The sequence below is a fragment of the Hemitrygon akajei genome, chromosome 31 (genome assembly GCF_048418815.1).
Source record: "Hemitrygon akajei chromosome 31, sHemAka1.3, whole genome shotgun sequence".
Taxonomy (NCBI): domain Eukaryota; kingdom Metazoa; phylum Chordata; class Chondrichthyes; order Myliobatiformes; family Dasyatidae; genus Hemitrygon; species Hemitrygon akajei.
Window position 1 is genome coordinate 14,454,098 of NC_133154.1, and position 23,142 is coordinate 14,477,239.

General features: G+C 36.9%; 2 protein-coding genes across 5 annotated transcripts in view; both read left to right on the plus strand.

The window, feature by feature from the left end:
* l3mbtl2 (L3MBTL histone methyl-lysine binding protein 2) overlaps positions 1–8,075 on the plus strand; it is a 149,259-nt gene extending 141,184 nt beyond the window's left edge. For all 4 annotated transcript variants that reach the window (XR_012096907.1, XR_012096905.1, XR_012096906.1 and 1 more), the window contains exon 25: positions 7,649–8,075. The gene's annotated coding sequence lies outside the window, so the exon portion shown is untranslated. The remainder of the gene's footprint in view (positions 1–7,648) is intronic.
* A 797-nt stretch (positions 8,076–8,872) lies between these two features.
* LOC140718960 (histone acetyltransferase p300-like) overlaps positions 8,873–23,142 on the plus strand; it is a 100,563-nt gene continuing 86,293 nt past the window's right edge. The window contains exon 1 of the mRNA XM_073033249.1: positions 8,873–9,661. Coding sequence (XP_072889350.1) covers positions 9,577–9,661 — 85 coding nt within the window. The 5' untranslated portion in view covers positions 8,873–9,576. The remainder of the gene's footprint in view (positions 9,662–23,142) is intronic.

Consider the following 23,142-nt stretch of genomic DNA (forward strand, 5'->3'; position numbering starts at 1 on the left):
CAGTCCTGGTCTCTCAATAAAGAGACAATGGTTCTGCAAGCTGAGAAGAGATTGATAAAATGGAGACTTGCAGGCCAATAGCATGCATCAGTAATGTACTGGTATTTTCACAAGATGATGAATGGCTGGTCTTACGGCTTATGCCGACTGTGACAGTGATGTCTAAGTCATCACTAAAATCAGTAAATAAAAATTAGGCAAGGCCCGAAGCAGTGTTGTTACAGTTCCTCACAAGGAAGTGCATTTCTTAATAATATTTCTATGCTTGTTGATTGCCTTAGTAAAAACTTTGGTGCTTTTTGGCTGTAATTATCAAAATAATCTTCATTGTTTTTGCAATGTGCTGAAAGCATTTTCAATAGTTTTCTCTTTTTTTTGAGGAATTTTAGCCAAATCCACAAATTGCTGAAAAAGACTGAGATGGGGTGAATTTTCTAAATCTCACTTTTTGGGTTCTTGACCTTTTCACTGTGGACTGGATGCATGATTTTGGAGAAATTTTAAAGGAATGGCTTCAAATCTGTTTGTCCCTCCATCGCTACCCAATCATAATAATGGATTTTTACTAATATGAGAGCTTTCACATAGCAAACGACCCAAAGACATTCTGGCAAGTGTTATGAGCCAGAATTTGGCAAAGGACTGTCCAAGAACAAGGCACCCAGAGGTCACATGTTTTACGCTTAAAGGTGCGAAGGAATGAAAGTTTCTGGGAGGGAATTTCAGAGCTTCTGGGATAGGCAGCTGTCAACACAGCTGCCGATGGTTGGTGCACGACAGGAGGGATTGAAGATCACAGACCATGGAGCTTAGATGGTAGAACCATGAGCATTTTGTTTAAAACATGCTTGAAGTTTTTAAACTGAAATTGTTGTCTTTGGGAATCACTTCAAAGTTCAAAGTAAATTTATTATCAAAGTATCAAATTTATTATCAAAGTACATAAGCCGCAAGATCAGCCATTCATCATCTTGTGAAAATACCAGTACATTACTGATGCATGCTATTGGCCAAAGTATTTATTATCAAATTTATTATCAAAGTATCATATACAACCCTGAGATTTGTTTACTTGTGGGCATGCTCAATAAATCCATAATAGAATCAATGAAGGGCTGCACCAACTTTAGCATTCAAACAGTGTTCAAAAGACAAGAAACTATGCAAATACAGAAAGAAAGAAATAATAACGAATAAATAAGCAATAATTATTGAGAACATGAGATGAGTCCTTGAATGCGAGTCCATAGGTTGTGGGAATATTTCAATGATGGTGAAGTTTAGTGAAGTTATCCCCTCTGGTTCAAGAGCCTGATGGCTAAGAGGTAATAACTGTTCCTGAACCTGGTGGTGTGAGGCACCTGTACCACCTTCCTGATGGCAGCAGCGAGAAATGAGCATGTCCTAGCTGGTGGGGATCCCCGACGATGGATGTTACTTTATTGTAATGTTTAGTGTAGAGTGTCATTACCCAAAATAGACTTGGTCGTATCCACTACTTTTTGTAGGACTTTCTTTTCAAGGGCTTTGGTGCTTCTATATCAATTTGTATGCAGCCAGTCAATCTACTCTCCACATCTCATCTTTGTCAAGGTTTTCGATGGTATCCCAAATCTTCACAAACTCCTAAGGAAGCAGAGGTGCTGCTGAGCTTTCTTCACAATTGCACGTATGTGCTGAGCCCAGAACAGGTCCTCTGAAACAATAACACTGAGGAATTTAAATTTCTTGAAGAACAGCGCAATGTTACCAATGCCCAAGCTGGAAAATTCCAGTGGCATTCATCATCATCAGAAGCAACAGGGGATCCTCAGAATTAGTAGTGAAGGTGCTTTTAGTGTCTCAACAAATTGAAGTGCATGAAATAATAAGTAGGGGACTGGTGTAAAGGAAGAGAAGGTTGCTGCTGCTCCAGGTTATTACCTCTACATTCAGGTGACGTGAAAGGTTTGTTTGACAAGGTCATGTGAAGCCATGGCAGCTGGTGCATGGTTATGCAACCACTGACGACAGGCAGACAATCTCCGAAGAGTATTGATAATGGCTGGAGTCACCCTTCTTGTAAAGACACTGCCCAGAAGAAGACAATGACAAACCAATTATGTAGAAACATTTTCCCAGAACAATCGTGGTCAAGGACCATGGTCCCCCACGTCATACACATGGCACATGATGATGAACATTATTAAAGCAAGCTAAATGGGCATACAGTCGGCCCTACTTATCCACGGATTCCGCTTGCGCAGATTCAACCAACCGCGGATCGGGAAAACCCTGAAGTTCTCTCTCCAGCGCTCGTTGTTTGAGCATGTACAGACATTTTTCTTGTCATAATTCCCTAAACAATACAGTATAACAACTACTTGCATAGCATTTACATTGTATTAGGTATTATAAGTAATCTAGAAATGACTTAAAAGTACAGGCAGTCCCCGGGTTATGAATGAGCTCCGTTCCTGAGTCCGTCTTTAAGTTGGATTTGAAGTCGGAACAGGTGCATCTGGTATTATTTAGTGTCAGTTAGTCAAACGTTTTTCTTAGTATATAGTACATATTTTACCTTTCTATGCATATAAAACACTTAAGAAACATACGTATTTCAATAATTAAACCATTGCATTGCTTAGTGATAATTGTAGCTTTCATCGGGGCAGGGCCTTTCACATGCTCCATTAAAATTGTTCCGATCGTTGACCGACTGTAGCCTAGCGCTTTTCCAATGACCGATGTCGTTTCACCTCTTTCTGATCGCCTTATTACTTCCACCTTATTTTCAATCGTGATCGTGATTATTTTCGTGAACAGAAACACCAAGGATTCAGAGCTGCACCGCCAGGTCCTAATGTTCACTGCCCTGAGACATGTTAAATAAGGGACTTGAGCATCTGTGTTTTTTGGTATCCACGGGGGGTCTCGGACCCAATCCCCCGCAGATGAGGATGGCCAACTGTATACCGTATGTAATTTCAGTTGTGAGCAAACAGACACTGTATCATTAGAAATATTCAAGGTGAAGATAGGTAAATTTTTGAAAGTGGGAAATTGAGGCTGTGGCGATCTGACACAGTTGAAGAGTTGAGGCTAGCATGGATCAATTCTGATCGTATTAACTGGCAGGTTTGAGGAGACAGATGACCTATTCCTGTTCCTGTTGTTTTTCACGTTCTTGTGCTTGTTCTATCTCATAGCAGCTCTGAGGAGGATTGGAAGATTGGGCAGCTACCTGGAAAACCTGGAAGGGAGCTGGACCTTGCCTTTCTAATACTTTTGACTGATGATGGGGAAAGTCCTGGACAGGATTACAAGAGAACATGGAGCTTTCTACTGATCCTTCCTGAAGAGCACTGTTCAACTTTAACTGATTATTCTCATACCTTACTGAAAGTTGACATCTTTGCAGCTAGAGTAGGAAGTCATTTGACAAGACTGAAAAGACGATTATTTCAGCTTTTATGCTTCCGCATGATAAAATGCAGATTATGATATAGAAACATTGGTAATTACATGACATCAAGACATCTCTTGTTTCTAGCCAAAAAAAGTTTTGAAGTGATACAGACTCATACGGGCCATTGTTATTGCCCATTATACCTGCTGGCAATTAGGGCAGCAATGAAGCTCCTCCATCTTGGGTGTTTTCAGGGCTTCCTTCATTATACGAGTAGCTTCCTCTCAAATACAGGACATGTGGCAGCCAATTTGTGCACAGCACATTATCAAATGCAGTGGATTTCAGTTAATTGAGACACATCAGGACCAGTACATTTTGGCCCAATTAAGCAGCTACCCAAATTAGCCGAAGCTTCATGGAAATAGTTAAAAAGGTACTTTTTTAAAAGAAAAGGACAAACTACAGTTTAACAAAGTAACAAATTATGTATCTAAATGAAATACAGAATTTGAACACTACCAATACTACTACAGTGCTATAAAACTGCATTTGTTCCTAATAGTTATCAACAGAGGGATTCATCCAGTGTATGCTGTTGTGTTCTTTTGACTGTAATTAAACAATATCAGTGCAGACGCCTAGTGCAGATCATGGATAATCTTCATTTTCGTTGTAACATTCAAGATGATTGCCAATGCTTTCAAAGTCTTCATAGTTCCTAACTTGTTGAAGTAGTAAAATTGTTCATTTTTACTGCCAGCTGTTTCTGGCATCTCCAAGCCTAAATGCTTGAAACCGCAGTGTGCAAAACAGTTCAGAATTGTCTTACAGGTTATTTATCGCCAACTACCAATGATGAACTATGCTACCTGTACTGTTTTTATTTTGAATCAATGTCTATCGGCCCAAATGGATTTAACACACTACTGGCACAAATGGCACACACTACTGATGCCATTTTAAAAATGTTTGCTGTAAGCGTGGTGTAGTGTCTTAACTGCCACAAAAGTGCTTGCAACTGACGCTGGTTAGAAACTGGCAACAATCTCCTGTCCCAATTAAGCGGCACAGTGTCCCAGATAAATAAAGGGAATCACTAAGGGCTATTTTCTCAATTTATTTTTGTTCTTTAAGAGTTGACCCAAATAAGTTGGCTGCCCTAATTAACCGATGGCCCAATTGACCAGAATCCACTTTTGTATGTCAGATACCATGAATGCTAAAAATCTCAGGTTGTTTAAAAGTCTTGGACCTGAAAGGCATACTATGCTTTTCTTTTTGTCCCCTCAAATTATGCTTGAGCCAAGTATTTGCAGCATTTTCTGCTTGTATTTTAAGTATGCAAACTATCAGTTTTGATGATGTGAGCTTTGACATCAAAGTACCTGCACGTGGTTTTGCTGTTGGATTTTTTGCTCTCTTTAAGTGGCCAATCTAAGGGATGGCAACTCCAACAGTGACATTCTCCTGTGCTTTGCTGATTTGCTGCTTCAGCATTTGGATTGGAACTTGGATCCACAACCTTCAGACTCTGAGGCAAAAGTTATATTTTAGTTTATTTTTGGGAAATGACATTGCTGTCAAGGCCATTGAAAGAATAATGGTCAGCCATCCTCCTGAATTACTGTAGTCCTCTGGCAAAGATGCTCCACAATGCAGTTAGGTGGAGAGTTGTAGGATTTTAATGTGGGGGATAATGACGAGAAAGTAATGTATAAAACAAGGAAGGTCTTGGGCTACATAGCACTGCCTCTGGCTCACAACTCTCATTTGCCTGTCGCTGAAGGCTCTTGTTTACATTTATGTGCCTGTGTTGCTCTGTGATCAGAAACAGTGGGCAAACAATAATTAGACCACAGGCAATGGAACAATTGCCCCACCACAGACGCCGAGCTCCCGCTGTCCACTATTTCTAAATGTTTCAGATCATCTGACACTGAACTGAAAAACATTTAAATAATTAAAACTGTTTAAAACATTTATAACAAGTAAAATTGCATGGAACATGTAAAATAATGAAATCAATAAAAAATAAAGCTAATGGAAAAAGGTGAAGATTTAGAGTGAAGATTACAATTCCATTTGGGAAGATTGGGACCACGCTAAATGCAGCAGTTGTATCTCTTGTAACACTAGGAGGAGGGGGGCAGATTCAAAGTCTCTACAGGCCCCTCAGCTCTGTGTGTTATGGAGAGTTTGGTGGTAAGTCTACAAATGTAGCATGAGATCAGATGTGTCGGTGCTTGGCATCCAGCATGCTCCATTCTACCACACTATAGTGCAGCCTTTGGAAGTCTGCAACAGGCTGCCACCCAATCTTCAGCACTTGTGATTCTCACTGGAACAGCTGACCATTTGTCAACATGCACCTTGAAGCTTCCAAATGATAGCATTCCTAGTGGTAGACATTGCTGCTTTTCATTTCAGCTGTCAAGGAAGCCTTAGTGAGTAGTTTCACCACATCTTGTGGATGGTTCTTAACACAGTTACTTTCCATAGGGACATTGCATAATTAGCTACTTGTGTACTTTGGTTAAAAAAATGCTATTTTAAGAATTACTTAAAAACTTTAGTTTGACACCTCTTAACCCTTCCAGCATTTTCCTCTTCTGATGAATGTTTGTTCTGAAGTTTCAATTTTGCTTCTCTCTCCACAGAAGTTGCTTAACAAGTTGAACATTTCTATTAAGTTGATTAGAGTTTTAATTTTAAATTTAAAAATATAATAGTTTCCCACTTTCCCTATCCATACCCAACGGTCCAGTTCAAGAAAAAATGCATAGGTGCCACTTGTAGTTGAAGGCCCAGTAGCTTTGAAGCATTGCCTCTTAATTTTGCAAGGGCATTTAAAAAAAAAAGTCTGTGCTTTCTTTTTTTTTAATTTTTTATATAAGTTTCTACACTACAACAGAAAAAAACCACCAACAAAATGGAGATTTATTGTGCTTTCTGAAGCAAAATAAAAATCTGTTCTGCTTGGCTCTCTGCAGATATTGCAACTGCACACAATTACCTTGGTCAATTAACAGGTTGTGATTAGGAAAGGATATCATTCTCCCCTTTTATTTCAAAAGAAGTGATGGGTCAAGATGGTATCAAGTTCCCTATGGAAACTTATCCAAACAACTATTCTTCCTGTGTGACACACTTGGCAGATTGCTGCACCTTTAAGTGCATCAGTGCTGATCCTGACATATATGCGTCTCAATTATGAGATTTTTTTAGTGCAGAATTACTGGATAACAATCAGGAAAATGATTAGTGACAGTTTCTCTTCTCCAGAAAGAAGCACTCTCACCTCAGCAGACTCAAAGTTTATGCATTTGAGTTACGCTTTGAATGTTCACTAGCTCAGTACTAACTAGTGTTGTAGTACATTGATGAATCTTGGATATGATCACTTTAGATTAAAATTAATGCAATTCAGACTAAGTACTTTGCCAGCTTTTTTAGTGCCTCAGTTTGTACACATTACTTTTCAGCCCAGTTTTAAGTGAATCAGATACCAATTAGAGAGTTCTAAGATTTGATCATTCTACTTTCAAATTGGCATTGTGGACTTGCCACAAACTTAAATTTACAGAATCACCAGTTTTAAGTTGGTCAAACAGAAAAGTGGAATCTTAATACAATTCTGCTTTTAATTCCTATTAAAAACTCCTTTGGATGCTGAAAGTTGTTAAATTGATCTTTGAACCACATTCACATGCTCTCCAATCATTTGAAGTGACAAAAGGTTGCAGTCTTAACATAAGATTAGATGGTTCATCTTGAATTTATTTTGTTCTCTGAGAATACCAGGCCAAATTATTTAGATTTGGTTTCCAGTAATGTCTGATGAAACTTACTAAGTCCCTTCTATCCTCACTGAAAACAAAGGTGATGGATAATAACAATAGCCCGGTTGAATTTGGGTCATCTGTTATTCATCACTGGTTTATAGTGAAGACAAGATGGTGATGCTAGTGTTCTCAACTAGAATCTTTTTCATATTCTGCTTCTCTTGACAATAGTTTGCTTTAAACTATACTATTTCTGTTCTGGATAGGGCATGATTATATATTTGCTGTTACATTTGGGCCCTTGTTGGTAATTATAACACTTTTTATATACAAATAGATGTAATTACAGCCGTACTTCTATTTATTGTTACTCACTATCCTCACTTCTAATAATATCTTTCATTTATTGTAATAGTTGTTGTCCAAGGTGAGTACTTCAGATTAATGTTCTGTTTTTAAATCCTTTCCTCACCAGATCCAGACATGGCCCTAAAGGTATGGTTTCTGAGCCGACTGACCATTCCACCTACTACTGTAGGCTGTGACCAGTGCTCACCTGCGAGCTTGATAACAGCAGACTTGTCATCTCAGTGGAACCTGCAGCTGCTGCCCACATTTTAAAAAAGTACATTTCCAGCAGAGTTTGTTGGTCAACAATTAAGACTGGAAACTAAACTGCTGTTTTAAACCATCTATTTCCAAGCAAAGGCTAATTAATCTTTGATTCTCTTAACTGAGATCAACTGAACAAGAAAAATCTCGTTTCTGTAGTCTGTTCATGGATAACTTGGCTCACCTTGTGTGATGCTTCATGTCGTTTCCTCAAACATTTAATCCATGATCAATGTAAAAATTCATTTGACAGGGTCATTTTAGTTCTGTTTCCATTGCTTTGTGTACTTAAAATGAAATAAAAGTCTACTTGAAACATAATATTGTAGTAGTTTTATTTGCTGTGTTGTAAATTGAGATTATAGTATATACAATTCCTATTTAAAAATTATTCGCTTCCATCATAAAGGGTCCTCTAGCCACCGTTTTATTGGGGGAAAAGGACAATCATAGCCCAATAAATTTATTTTAGAGATGTAATTCAATTGGCTGATTTATACAGATAAAAATATAGACAAGAAGTGCACTGCTATGTGGGGGAAAAATGTAGTTCCCTTAGTGAAAATATTTACAGTGCAAATCCATAAAACAGATTAAAACAAAACACAAATAATAATTTCGAACCGTTTATTATACGTGCTACAATACAAACTGGGTTTTAATTTTTTTGCAATTGTCCGCGCACCCATTTAATCAAAATCACCCCCCCCCCCACCACCACCACCTCCTCCCCGCCCCCTTCTCCTGTTGCAGGATGGCTCTAGCCTGGGGACTGTGGAGTTAAATGACGTAATGCTGCGCCCGCCGGCGAATGGGAGGCAGCTGCGGGGGTCACGTGAGAAGGCGAGTTCGGCCGTTTCCGCCAGCCGCAGCCGACTTGGGCCGAGCGGCGGTCCTCTTTTTTTACGTCGCTGCGCTGCGCTCGCCGAGAGAACAACAAGCCGCCATTTTGTTTGGAGGAGAGGAGACGGAGACAGAGAGAAGCGAGCGATAGAGGGAGAGCAGAAATCCTTCGCTCGGCTTGTGTGGATTGAGGGCAGGGGGTGAAAAAAAGGACGAGGAAGAAAAGGAAAAAGGCGGGGAGGGGGGTGGGGGGGAACAAAAGAAAGCTAACAAAATATATAATCAGCAATACGAATTGAACAGCAGGGAGGAAAAAAAGTAGTACTGTAAAAACGCCTCATCTTTTTTTTTGCCGACTCTACCGTCCGTTATTTTAAAAAATTTAAATGTTAGGGAAAGAAAAAATGCCGAAACATTTCGTTTGATTTAACAACGGTTCCTGTTTTTTTTTTACCCCCGTGAAGAGCGGAGGCTTACTCTTGAGAGACGGTGGATGAATCGTTCTCTCTTTATTGGATCGAGAGGGGGAATTTTTTTTAAAGGTTTTTTTCTGACAGGGTTTTTTTTACGGGTGTCGGGAATGTGGAAGGAAAGACGGCTGTGAGGTGCTTTATGATGAGGTTTTCGCCGGAGACACCGTTGTACTTGATCTTTCATTTTCTTTAATTATTTTCACCCCCTTTCCGTCCTTATTTTTTCTCTCTGCTGGCTCTTGGTGCCCATGGACGATCGACCTAGAAAGCCTGGGCCTGGCCGTAGGCCTTAGGCTCGCTCGCTCGCTCTCTCAGACTTCAACGATAAGGAATTGAAATTGTTTGAGCAAAAGAAAGCTGAGCGAGGACCCAAGTCAACCGATCAGTTAGCGAGGGATTGTTTCTTTTTTCCTCCCTCTACGTTTGAGGAAGGGAAAAAAAAAGTTGAAACGTGTAATTTTTAAACTGGGAAGAAATGGCAGAGAATCTCCTGGACGGACCGCCTTCAGCCAAGCGGCCTAAAATCTCCTCCCCAGCTCCCCCAGCCAGCGATGGCACAGGTACTGTGTAAACCCTTCTTGAATAGTTTGTCAGTTTTATGTATGTGCGTTATGAATTTTTCCCCCCGGCTGTAGTTCGCAAATGCCATTTTTATTTAAGCATTTTGTTAAATGTATCTTATTGCAAATTTTGGAGGAGGATAAAGAGTTAATTTATAAAGAATACTCTGGTAATTCTCTTGGGCTATGCTTTTCCTCTGGCTGGAAAGGATCTGTGATTGTCCAGGTTATTGTTATGGAGGATGGAGGAGTCTCATTTTCCCTTCGTGGGCTACAGTTTTATTAGTTTTCTCTACCTCTCTTAAATGGTTTCAAATGCCTTTATTTGTTTCTTATGAAGCCTACATACAAATAACGGTGGTAGTCTTAAGATTTTTAGGAGTATTAATGAAAGATCATGATATGGAGGTATAAAGGCCTTTCGTTTTTAAATTAGTTAACTAGGTATGTATGTTTAATAGATTATGCATGTGGTTGGTTTGCTGGGTATGTAGTAATAGTTTCATCTCGTTAAAATGTGTAGTTTATAACTTTGGATGATCTGAGTATTGTGTAAATAAAATGAGTTACACCATGTTGACGCAGTGTAGTAGTTTGCCTCATGACGTTCAGTGAGTAATTTTTTAAGTGGCAAGATTTTGTGTAGTACTGTAAAAATAATTTCTGTGATATTGTTTAAAGGTTTTCAACAGATTAAGCACTGTTGATTAGAGGATATGTTGTTCAGTATATTATGGCTATTTTTAGTTGAATTTTCATTTGTTGTGAAACGAATGAGAGACCTTTTTAAGAAGAATGTTTTGACTTTAGGGAAATATGCAACAAGCTTTGCTAGATATCTTGTGTTCAAGTAAGAATACAAGCAAAACTTCGATTTGGAGAAATTAACTTTGATAATGATGTATAAGAGTTTATTTTCCTGTGTTGACAGTACATAACTTTGTACACTGAGATGAAATGATTCTATTTCATTTGTATAAAGCTTTGGCAAGCAAGTTGCATAGTATGTTGTATTGATACACCACAGTGGTATTTTGCTTTGTTAATTTACTTGGAAGTAATGCTTCTGCTTGTTGCATCTTGCATTGTTTTAAATATAGTTAAAATTGAACTTGGAGTAAATGAGTTGCACATTGAGCAGCCTACACAAAATGCTGGAGGAATTCAAGGACAATTTTAGCGAAGCCCATGTCAGGTTTTGACACTTGAGTATGTAGTTCCTTTAAGCACGTATGTGCATGCCTATGGTTGATTTTTTTTCCTTTAAAATTTGTTTTTATTTTGATATATTGAATCCCATCTTTTATGTAGTTATATTTTTGATCATTCACTTTGCAGTAGTAGTGATGGTGCTTTGAGGTGAATGAAATTACATTTCATTTTACTGTGATCTTTGGCCAACTGAAATGCTACTATAAGCTTACTAAAATCCAAATAGTAAGCAATTTATGACACTTCATACATGAGAGATTTCCTCAAGTGATTTGACAGCAGCTCTAATATCAGTTTTAGATGAGGGATTGACAGCCTGGTGAAATAAAATGGAACTTGCATTCCATGATTTTATTGAAACTAGTTTATTGGCAAATTGAATGAAAAATGTGTATGTAGAAGTTGCAGCCTTATTGTAATGCAAAATAATAATTTAAATGGTCAGATCACTTATGGAGCTTTTTAGCAACTGTTTCTTAATCAGTTTCATAGTAAATGGTCTGCAGTGATTGCTGAATTAGTTTTCTTCTCCACTGACCAAGATGTCCAGTGCTCTCTTAGATTCTCTTGAAATCTTTTTGGTGTTTGTTAAACTTGGTATCATTTAGCTGCTACATAGTTTATTCTGTATTTCTTCAACTTCTGTAATGTTCATAAAGTTAACATGCCATATACTGTAATTTTCTCTCAGCAAAACTAATTCACTATACTGTACCCACTCTTGTAAGTACTTGGTCCAATCTTAGAAAATTTAAAATAATAATTCAATTTTATTGAATTTTTCATTTAAATCAGTTATCAGATATCTGAAATTTTGCTTGAACAAGTTTTGCAGACTTTTAATTATGTACGTTAAATCAATTTGTTATATGGAATGGTGATTTTCTTAAAATGGCAGTTGTGGGATTTGTTGCATGTAAGATAACTACTTTGCTATGTTCTTTTCATAAGTGTATTCAGAATTCCTGTAATAGCCTTTAATCCAGACAACAATAGGTATTTGGGGAAAAAAGTATTTAGGAATTTAAATGTATTCTGAGCTGTACTTAACTGCACTTTAATGTACAGATTTCTTTTTCTCGGCTCTTTTATTATACAAATAAAGTCAAAATTTTAAAATGACATGCCTTCAGGTGGATCTAATACTTTTTAGATCGAGTATAGTAGTACAACATGTTTCAAGTACCCAGTTATGAGATTATTAGAACTATTAAAATATCCTGTTTTTTGCATTTGCATTTTCCCTTAAATTCCTTTCTGATAGGTGATTGCAACATTGCTTTGTAGGCTATATGCAATAAAAGAATTGGTTTAATAATTTGGTGTCATGGTTAATATTCTCTCTTTCAACCAACACTAGTAAAAGCAGATGCTTTAATATTTATTGGAACTTGTCATGTAAAAATTGGCTTCCAGAGTTCATTCCTTATAACAATCTTTGCACTTCAAAATGTCTTTGTTGAATCTGCTTAGGGATGCTCTGCAGTCATGAAGAGTTCTATATTATAGCTTTCTTCCTTTAAAAAAAAACATTTTTTCCTTCTGTTGGTTCTTTGCCAGGTGCAATTTTCCATTTAAGTGTGTAAGTTCTTAAAACAGGTGCTATTTGACCTTCCCGTTTAGATTTATCATTTTGTCTTGATGGATGAGAGGGTTGAGATTGGATATTTATTTCCTCTGGTACTTCACTAAATGTGTCTGCTTGGTTGATGTTAATTTATAAAAAACTGGAGATACTGAAAGTATGTTTTCTGCTTTCTCATCATTCGCCAACAGATGTCCTAATTTAAATAAACTTTTTCTTTGCCTTGTAATGCACTGGTAAAGCTTTCAAGAAATTACCAATACTATGTGAATTAGAGCAAGTAAAAATTAAACACCTGATGGGACATGTACTCTTGTCATAATGTGTTTGAACTTTGTAGCAAACATGAGTGAACCAGCAACTTTGTTACAAAGTTCTGACAAGTTAAGGATATTCTTGATAGTGTTTAATTGAGTGGTTCTAAATCTGCTGAGGTAATATTCCTCATAGACGTTTTATTTTAAAACCCCAATAGTTTTGGTATTAAAGGCATTTAAATTAGTTGACTGTTACTTAATGACTCTTTGCAAGTTTCAGAAAGGTAACATTGTTTAGATAAAGGATAGCAAGGTATAAACCCTTTTGCCCTTTAACCTACTAATCAATATAACCCTTCCCTCTCACATAACTCTCTGTTTTTCTTTCATCCATGTGCCTCTAAAAGTCTCTTAAATGCTCCTAATGTGTCAGCCTCTACCACCAGTCTGTAAAAAAAAACTTCCTCTGAAAACCCCCCTATTCTTTCCTCCATTCCCTTAATATTATAACCTTCCATATTAGCCTTTGCTGTCCTGGAAAAAACTTGCTGCTGTCCACCCTTTCTATGTCTCTTACTATCTTTCTATCAAGTCACCTCTCATCCTCTGTTCCAAAGAAAAAAAGCCCTAAATCGGTCAACCTTTCCTCCTGAGACATGCTGTGATTCAGGCAGCATCCTGGTAAATCTCCACTGCTCCTCCTCTAAAGCTTCCATGTCATTCCTATTATAATGAGGCCGACAGTACTGAAAACAATAATCAAGTGTGATCTAACCAGTTTTATAGAGCTTCTTTGTCGGATACCGTTAAAAATTCTGAATACGTAAATTTGGAAAATTATTGTTAAATAATTGTTCTTAGATTAACTTTAAAGGGATATGAATGTTGGAGACCTTGAACTTGGAACATTGGTGTCTCTGCAGTTCTTTCTGAAGCTTCTAGTGAGATTGTGGGGGAAAGATAGTATCAAGTTCAGTAGATCATTAGAATGAAATTTGTTATCAAAGTAATATTTCTTGTTTCTGTTTGGCATCAACTGCCACTTCACTCCCACACCCCATTGGCCATCACCTCTGGCAATTACTTCATCCAGTTCCATTGAAAAGGGTTAATTCTCAGGAAGCTGATTTCTTGGTTGTAATAGTTACTTCATTTGTGTGCAACTAACTATTATTAATGAAAGATAGAATTAATGCAGTCATCAACACATTTTGCATGTAATTGTATAGATTTCCCAATAGCGTATTTAGTCCCTCTGGTTTTCCAAGCTAATAACTGCATGAAGGTAATGAATTGGACTTGTACTTGTACTTTTGAATGGTTTTTGTAAAATCAATCTTGGTTTTACCAGTTTATGTTTGATTATATTTGAATTTAACCAGTTTCTCAATTGAATATTAATACAATTCTTTTAGGTTTTAGTTTCAAGTCTGAATCACAGAATCTCAAACAGAAAGCTGCTTCAAAAGTAATAAAAAGATGGTGGCAGTGTATATTCTAAGTCTTCCCACTTAAATTTTATTTTAATTTGGATAGGAAACCTCTCCTATAACATGGTTAAAGTGCTACATTATGCTACTTTTATTAGAGACCTGTAACAGCTTAAAAGTTTTGGATTGTTCACAAAATAATTGGTTAGTGAAACAGAGGTAATAGCTTATTGAAAAGTAAAGCAGGAGAACTTTGCTTTCTGCATTCTATACATGGAGCATCTTGAGTACTGAGTAACTGACATGGAAATCTCTAATACTGACATTCTTTACGTTCTATTGGAAAACTAATGGAAAATCATAAAATAGAAAGGGTAACAACTTCATTTTATTGTCAGAATGTTTGAAGAGTAGTCTACTTAGACCAAAAAGGTATTTGTGTTAAAAGTAGACAGTGAAATCTACATAATGGATTTATGCAGTACATTGATTTGTTTATCTGTAAGTATTTCTTGGTGTACTCACCAGCAAATGCATTCTTATTTGTACATAATTCAGATGCTTGTACTGATTTCCATAAATGTTTGTTTTGACATGAAAATATAGTTGCTTAATCAATTCCTCATATAGTTTTACTTAAAAATTCGCTAAGTGTTCCATGCTGCAAAATTAAAACAAAAACTTCCAAATTAGAAAAGATTTCTTGTAAACTGATGTATTAAATGGAATTAAAATAAAATTGTAGCACTGGAATTCTGAAATAAAGCAGAAAATGTTGGAAGCATTTATGCTCCGGACCTGAATGAAAAGTGAATTAGTCTGTGTTTAAGGAAGAAAACCATTTGTCAGATCTAAAATGTTTGTTCCATTTCTTTCTACAAATTCTGTCTGACGTACTGAATGGTTCCAGCAATATTTAGTTTTTATTACCATCAAGCTTTCATCAGAATGTGCCAGTTTCTAAATCTACCCTTCATCCAATGTTGTACATCCTAATTTGAATTTTAAGTGAGCTTTTTTTCACAAATCTCTTTTTAGATAGAATACACTGATATTCTATAAATTAATTCGTGCCTTGGATTTTCTTGTTACATAGTCTGTATTTGCAGTTTATTTCTCATAAGCCAGCATTTTCTTTTGTGATTATAGTGGTCCTTACCCTATTTAGTCATTCACAAATCAGAATAAGTTTTCATCTATGACTGCTGTTGCTAGACCAAATTAAATCTAATCCCTGACCAAAGCTTTGTCTTCTTCCAAACATTTATCCAATTTCCTCTTTTTAATGGATATTTTAAAAATAAATTCATTATTTGGGATCAGTGTGGTTAGCACTTACCACCCATCACAAATTGCTCAATAAATATTGTGGCAAAATCTGATTCGATGGAGATTGCCCCTTCATCTGATCTTTGTTGAAATGACAATTTTCTGTCCGTCACATTATTAGTATAAAATTTATTGCACGTCTTGTTGAGGGTCCAAGTTTGTTTTTGTTGATGTTTTTGTTGTTAGTACTAAAGAATACAGCATAATTTAAAATATTCAATGTGTGGTCCACTTTGAGTTTTTGAGAAGAAATGCAAGACAATGAACTTTAGAGTGGAGAATCTCCCTTGCTTGCTGAGCCAAGCTCATTAAGTATAATTACAGTTCCAAAATTGTACTGTATGTTTCTGAATAATTCCAGTTAGCAACATACCTTAGTATATTTTTTCAGTTTTGTTTGGCAAATGGTAATTAAAATCAAGCTAAATGGCACTGCAGGGTCATTATTATTAATTTTGTTCTGTTTGAGTTGATTTCAACTTGAACACAATCATGGTCTCTCTGTTCTACCAGTTTTTTTCCCATCCCCATTAACTCCCATTGATTCTTGGGTAAAGTACAGTTCTGTAAATCCTGTGATCATTATTCATGTATGAATCTAGGGTGTGACTAACACCAATCTACCCAATTGCAGGAAGAGACAGTAAGAGCATTAAATCTTTTTTCCCCCATCCTCAGACTGAGCTTTATATAGAAATTAGATGGTGAAAACAGGCTATTCTGTTTGTGTTGCAAGCAAATACCCTTAAGTAGTTTTAATTACTTTGCCTGTATTCCTTCCTTGGTCTTTGCTGTCATCAATGATGGTGAGTACTGTGTAGAACACAAGTGAATTAGGTAATCTCTTCTCTGTGCATAAATTTGTTTTGCTGCCTTATGTTTAATTTTAAATGTATAATCCCTTGTTCTAAAGTTTTCCTGTTTTTACATTGAACCATAATTTTCATTTTTCCTGGCCCATCAGTTTCATCCTACTGGGGGGGAGGGGCTACGGTTTTATGTTTGGCTTATTTCAGGTTCTGTTTAGTATTGGTAGAGTATAAGATTGTTTTCATGTCATTTCACTTAACTGAAGATCTGGAAATTTTTAAATCCTGGTTTACACAGCTCTGTTTACTGTCAAAAGTAGCTGAATAATTAGGGTGTGGTTTTTGTTTTATTTGAGGGAGGAGTTTTTTTAATGAGTAGAGACCATTGTCTTGAATTTATGTCATGCCTTGACCATAATTATAAGTCCATAAATGCATAACATAACTGATCAACCTTTTTATTGAGAACACCACAGTGGATGTTAATAGGACAGATAGCAGAAAAAAATGATCAACCATAAATTCAAAGGGGATCTTGAAGGAACACGGATTAATAAAAAATTGAAGTTAGCTGTGTGGTGGAGTTAAAATAAATGAAATACCAGATTGTTACTGAGTTACTTTTGTAATGAATGAAAGATTCAAGAATATAGAATCTGAAACGTAAAGATTTGACTTTTACACACAAGGCAGCCATTTGGATGATCAGGTCCATGCTGCTGGCTATAGAACAATTGTAGAGTTCCATTTCCCGCATTATTTTGTTGCAGCTCTGTAACTTATTTCAGATGCCCATTGGCTCTTCTGATTCTTAAGTTTGTGAACCCTGTAGAATTATTTCTATTTTGGCATAAATATGACCTAAAATGTGAATCCATCTTCACGCATCCTAAAACTAGGTAAAGAGATTCCAATTAAATAATAACATAAAAATGTTACACTTGTTCATTTATTGAGAAACATATCCAGTAGTATATATATTTGTTGTGAAAAGTATGTGAATCTCTGGGATAATGCCTTCTATAAAAGCTATTTGGAGTTAGGTGTTCCAATCAATGAGATGAGATTGGAGGTGACTGATAGAGTCTGCTCTTCTCAAGAAAGACCTCTTTATATGCACCATGCCTCAATCAAAACAACTTTTGGAGGACCATAGAAGAAGAATTGTAAAGATGCAGGAAGCTGGAAAAGGCTACAAAAACATTTCTAAAAACCTGGCTGTTCATCACAAGAGGAGAAATTGTTTCAAATGGAGGAAATTCAGTACTCTTGCTACTTTCCCTATGAGTGGTCGTCTTGCAAAGATCACACCAAGAGCACAACATACCATGCTGAAAGAGGTGAAAAAGACCTGCAGGTATCTCTAGAACTTGCCAATGTCTCTGTCAGTGTGTCCACTATAAGAAAAACATTGAACATGAATAGTGTTCATGGAAGGACGCCACCAAAAAAAAATGGCTGCACACCTCAAGTTTGCAACCTGGATGTTCTACAATGCTTCTGGGTCAATGTTCTGTGGACAGATGAGACAAAAATTGAACTTTCTGGCAGAAATGCACACTGCTATGTTTGGAGGAAAAAGGGCACTGCACACCAACACCAAGACCTCGTCCCAACTGTAAAGCATGGTTTGGGCTTGCTCTTTTTCATCACGGTCTGGACAGCTTGTAATTGTTGAGGAAACAATGAATTCAAAATTGTATCAAGTCATTTTACAGAAGAATGTCAGGGTAGCAGTCCATCACCTGAAACTTAATAGAAGTTGGATAATGCAACAAGACAATGATCCGAAAGACAAGTAAATCAACAACAGAATGGTTTAAAAAGAAGAAAATCCGTGTTTTGGAATGGCTGAGTTAGTGCTGACCATAATCTTCTAGAACTGTTTTGGAAGGACCTGAAGAAGCAGTTCATTCAAGGAAGCCCACCAGCATCCCAGAGTTGAAGCAGTCTTGTTAGGAGGAATGGCCTAAAATTCCTCCAAGCCGAGGTGCAAGACTGGTCAACAGTTAATGGAAAAGTGGTTGAAGTTATTGGTGTAAAAGGGGGTCACTCAAGTTGCTGAAAGCAAAGGTTCACATACTTTTCCCAACAATAATGCAACATTTATCTCAATAAATAAGTGAAGTAGTACAATCTTTTTTGTGTTGCTTATTTAATTGAGTTTTCCTTATCTAGTTTTGGACTTTGTGAAAATCTGATCACATTTTAGATCATATTTATGCAGAAATAGAGAAATTCTACGGGATTCACAAACTTTCTAGCACCCCTGTACCTGCATTAAGACTTGTGATAGGAGGAGGTAGCAGAGGGGAAGGGCATAGCCATGGAGGATGAAGAGTTTAAAACTTTGGGGTTGCTGGATGGAGTGCTACTATGACTACTAAGCATTATGGTAATAGTTGGGAATTTTTGTGTAAAAATGGGCAACTATATGTTACTTTAAAGTATAAGTTGCTGGCTAGAAAAGGATTAGAATAGTCATGTCCAAGGTTTATACGTGGATGTGTTCAGGGGTGGTAGGAGTTGAGCATCATTTTAGCGATGGTGATGATTGCAGATATGTGGTTAAACACAACTCAACTCAATTTTAATGGATAGACTGGCTTGGTTTCTGACAATTGCCAGAGACCCAGATAGAAGCTTGCCATTAGGCATTAGAGTTTGCTTTGGGGTGCAATGACTGTGTTTAATTCTTTCCATGTGGGGGAGTTCTACTTGTTCACTACAATAAGCTGGCAAATTACTTTACTGTACCTTTACAAAAGATCCTGTGTAACATACACGAAAATAGAATTTTAAGATTTGATTCTGTGCAATTACTTGTTAAAGATGTAATTAATTTTCAGCAGCAAGTGGGTAATTAATTAGACAGTTTTTGCTTAAGTGCATAATGAAAAGAATACACGCTCAAGAAAGGTGAAGTTAACCAATTTATATATTGCATCAGTTAATTTCCTAACTTTTAGCAAATTGGGTCTTATTGAAAGTATGTAATTCAGAGAGGAAGTTCATAAAAATCAATAAATTTAGTAGCGTCTAGTAATGCTGAAAGCCTTTAGTGTTATGGTGGTATTCACATAATAAATTACATGTGAAGTCCTTAATCTAATTCAGAGCAGTGTCCTTATTGGTGCTTAGAGTAATCTTTATAAATTACAGTCTCTGTATGATCACTTTTCTCACCCTCTTTTTTTTCACCATCTCTCCAAATTCTGTGATAAAGTTGTTAGAAATCATTTTTGCCAAATTGGTAGTCTTCATGTATTCATTGCAGCAATAGCCAACTGGATAACAATTCTCTCCTCTACTGTCAAGATGAAGCCACACTCAGGTTGGAGGAACAACACCTTATATACCGGCTGGGTAGCCTCCAACCTGATGGCATGAACATTGACTTCTCTAACTTCCATTAATGCCCCTCCCCTTCTTAACCCATCCCAGATATATTTAGTTTTTTTTCTCTCTCTGCCCATCACTCTGCCTGTTCTCCATCTCCCTCTGGTGCTCCCCTCCCCCTTTCTCCGTAGGCTTCCCGTCCCATGATCCTTTCCCTTCTCTAGCTCTGTATCCCTTTTGCCAATCACCTGTCTGGCTCTCAGCTTCACCCCACCCCCACCGGTCTTTTCCTATCATTTCACATTTTTCCCTCCCCCTCCTACTTTCAAATCTCTTACTATCTTTCCTTTCAGTTAGTCCTGACTAAGGGTCTCGGCCCGAAACGTCGACAGCACTTCTCCCTATAGATGCTGCCTGGCCTGCTGCATTCCACCAGCATTTTGTGTGTGTTGCTTGAATTTCCAGCATCTGCAGATTTCCTCGTGTTTGCCTGGATAACAATTCTGGTCTTTTTACAGACCCTGAGATCCAAAGACATTAACAGTATTACTGAGTTCATACAATGCAGCTGACTGCATTAACCCTATATTTTCCATGCTTTTCAATATTTTCCTAGTATTTTCAATATTTCACTCTGCTGATTATTAGTTGATTAAGGAAACCTGATTCAAACCTCCTGATAACCATGGCCTTTCAAGTTGCAATGCCATTTTGACATGATTTGCTTAGTAAGAGTTTTCAGGCAGTTACAAAACTGTCTTGATTGTACTTAATGCTGATCTCCATGATTTTAGTAACTCTATCTCTAAATGATTAGCTTAGAAGGGCCATAAAATATTGGAATAAATTTACTTCCTCTACAATTTGGAGAAGCGTGTAACAACATTATTTGGAAGATGTTATAACTATTCATTAAGCATATTTCAAGTAGTAATTTTTAGCAAAATTTTGATTTTTTTTAGTAAAAGAAAAACATGCATAAATCTGTCTTAACTTTTTTTCAAACATTGATATAGTTGAATTGTGTGGGAATATTGCAAATTCCAACAAAACATATTATTTTTGCTCATAAAATTGAGTAAAAGAAATTCAACTATCAGTTTTTGCACAAGTTGTGGGCATAGAGAAGTAAGACAAATCATGTTTAAATTATCATTCATTTAAACTGAGTGACATAGCCTTGTCTGTCAGAACTTCATGGAGATGGATACAGAGTAGATATACTTTAACCACCCCCTACATCTGCATGAACCTTTCAATTGAAAAGGTCTGATGTTTTACAAAGCTAACTGTTAATATGATTATTGAGGCCCAGATTTGGCTGGCTGCTGTCTGACAATCATTTGCTTCCAGATTCAGCATTTCTTAGGCTAAACTTATTGATTGGGAAGTCCCTGTATTCAAGATCTTCAGTGATGCCAAAATCTTGAATGATGTAATTTGGTCAAATAAGTGCAACCAAACAAGTGTATAAAATTTCTGAGGAAACATTTGACAGAAAACAAAGCTACATTGCCCATTTTGCTTGAGCAAGCATGCCTGATATTCAGATTCAGTAGTTTACTTTTTTTTAAAAAGAATGGAATGGCTAAAATACCCACTTTTTAAATGACTAAGATATTACTGCAAACACAGTTGAAATGTAACTTGCCTCTTTCTATAGCTACAAAATCTCCTTTGAAATAAATCCTTCACTGTTTGGTCTATCCTGGCACAGGATCCATGAGCAGATTACGTAGTATAAACACTGGGGAATCTCTGTCACTGGACGGAGCACAATTTGGAACTTGTGTGTTTTGCATGGATAAATTCCAGCAAATTGTCTTGATACTGCTGTGATTTGCTGTTAAGGTTTTTGGCCCAGTATATTTTTGGGGCTCAGCTTAATATTGCTGCTCTTTTGCCTTATTTATTTTCCATTTATTTCCTATCCTTGCCTTTATTTTTCTGGGTTATTTTCTTGGGTATTCTCTCTTTTTCCTCAAAGAGCTTATTTGTTTTATATATGAACTGTCCCAGCATCATAACCTCCTGTGGTTGGTGAACATTTTACTTTGCAGATTCCTCTGTTTGATTTTATATTAAATAGGAAATACACTTTTTCTCTGCCTTTCTTTATTTACTGCGTGGGAATGTTAGAATTTTTTTTATATTGTGCTGATGCCATGTGTAATTGGAACTCAACAGTAACTCTTTGGTTCAGTCTGAGGTAAGGGGATTGGGGAGGGAAATATGGGGCAGATCATAGTAATAGTCTTTGTAGAGTCGTTGCTGAGGCAGCAGAGTGGAGAGACTTCCATTTCTCATTTACCGTAGATTCCGTACTACAGAGCGCACCTGATTAAAAGCTGCAGGCTCTAATTTTAGAAAGAAAATCAATTTTGTACTTGTACAAGCCGCACCGGATTTTAAGCCGCAGATGTCCCACGTTGTAATATGAGATATTTACACAGAAAGATAATTACACGTGAGGATTTTTTAACTTTTAATTAAATCCGTATGGTAACATAAACAAATACATATTGCAAATGCTTTTTTTCGAACCATGCCTGTAACACGGCTACTTTTAAATATAAATACGTATCGGTAACACACAAATTACGTTGCGTATACTTTTTTACTGAACAGTGCACGAACAACATTCCAATATCTCCTAACGACTGGTAGAAAAATATATACTGCAGCCTACCAGGAAAAGTTATTGATCGCCTTTAACTTAAAAGCAGCGTTTTCGATCGGGTCTAATGCGCTCGCCCCCACCTTCCCGTTTATCGCAAACCGGCATTTTCCCACAAGACGCGGCGAAACCAGATGTGACGTCATAGCATCCCGGGATGTATTTAACTAGAAAATACTAACAAATGAATTACTAAGCGAAAATATTATAAACTAAATAACTGCCATAAAGGCAGCACAATGCTTTTCTTCGAGTGTTTTCCATGTTGATGAGGGTGAGTACAAATGACTGATTTACAATAATTTAATTGTGAAAGTGCGCTTGATTTATCGTACAATTTCATTGGACCTCTGTGAACTACTCATCAATTTTATTGGTCTACTGTTACAAGGCAAAATGTTTTTGGCGGCATGAAAAAAAACCATGCATTAGCCGCACCGTAGTAAAAGCCGCAGTGTTCAAAGCGTGGGAAAAAAGTAGCGGCTTATAATCCGGCATCTACGGTAGCTTACTTAAATTTACTATTTTATGGAAAATACTGAACTAAATATTTGAAAACCTGAAGTTACCACATTCATTTTTTTGCCAATTTATTATTCTGGCCATTGATTATTCCTTTAACTTTTATCTGACAATCCACTCATTTGAATCATTGATGTCATTTTTCATCCCATGAGGTTTGTACCATTTCTGTGGCATCACAGATTATATGAATCTGGTTTTTGAGTATTGCCCTACTTCCCTTCCACAGCTCATCTGTTAAAACTGCCATTATTGCCTTTGTTGCCACTAGAGTTAGCAACTTTATGCTCAGATTTCCTTGTGTTGCTAGTTGTAAAATTT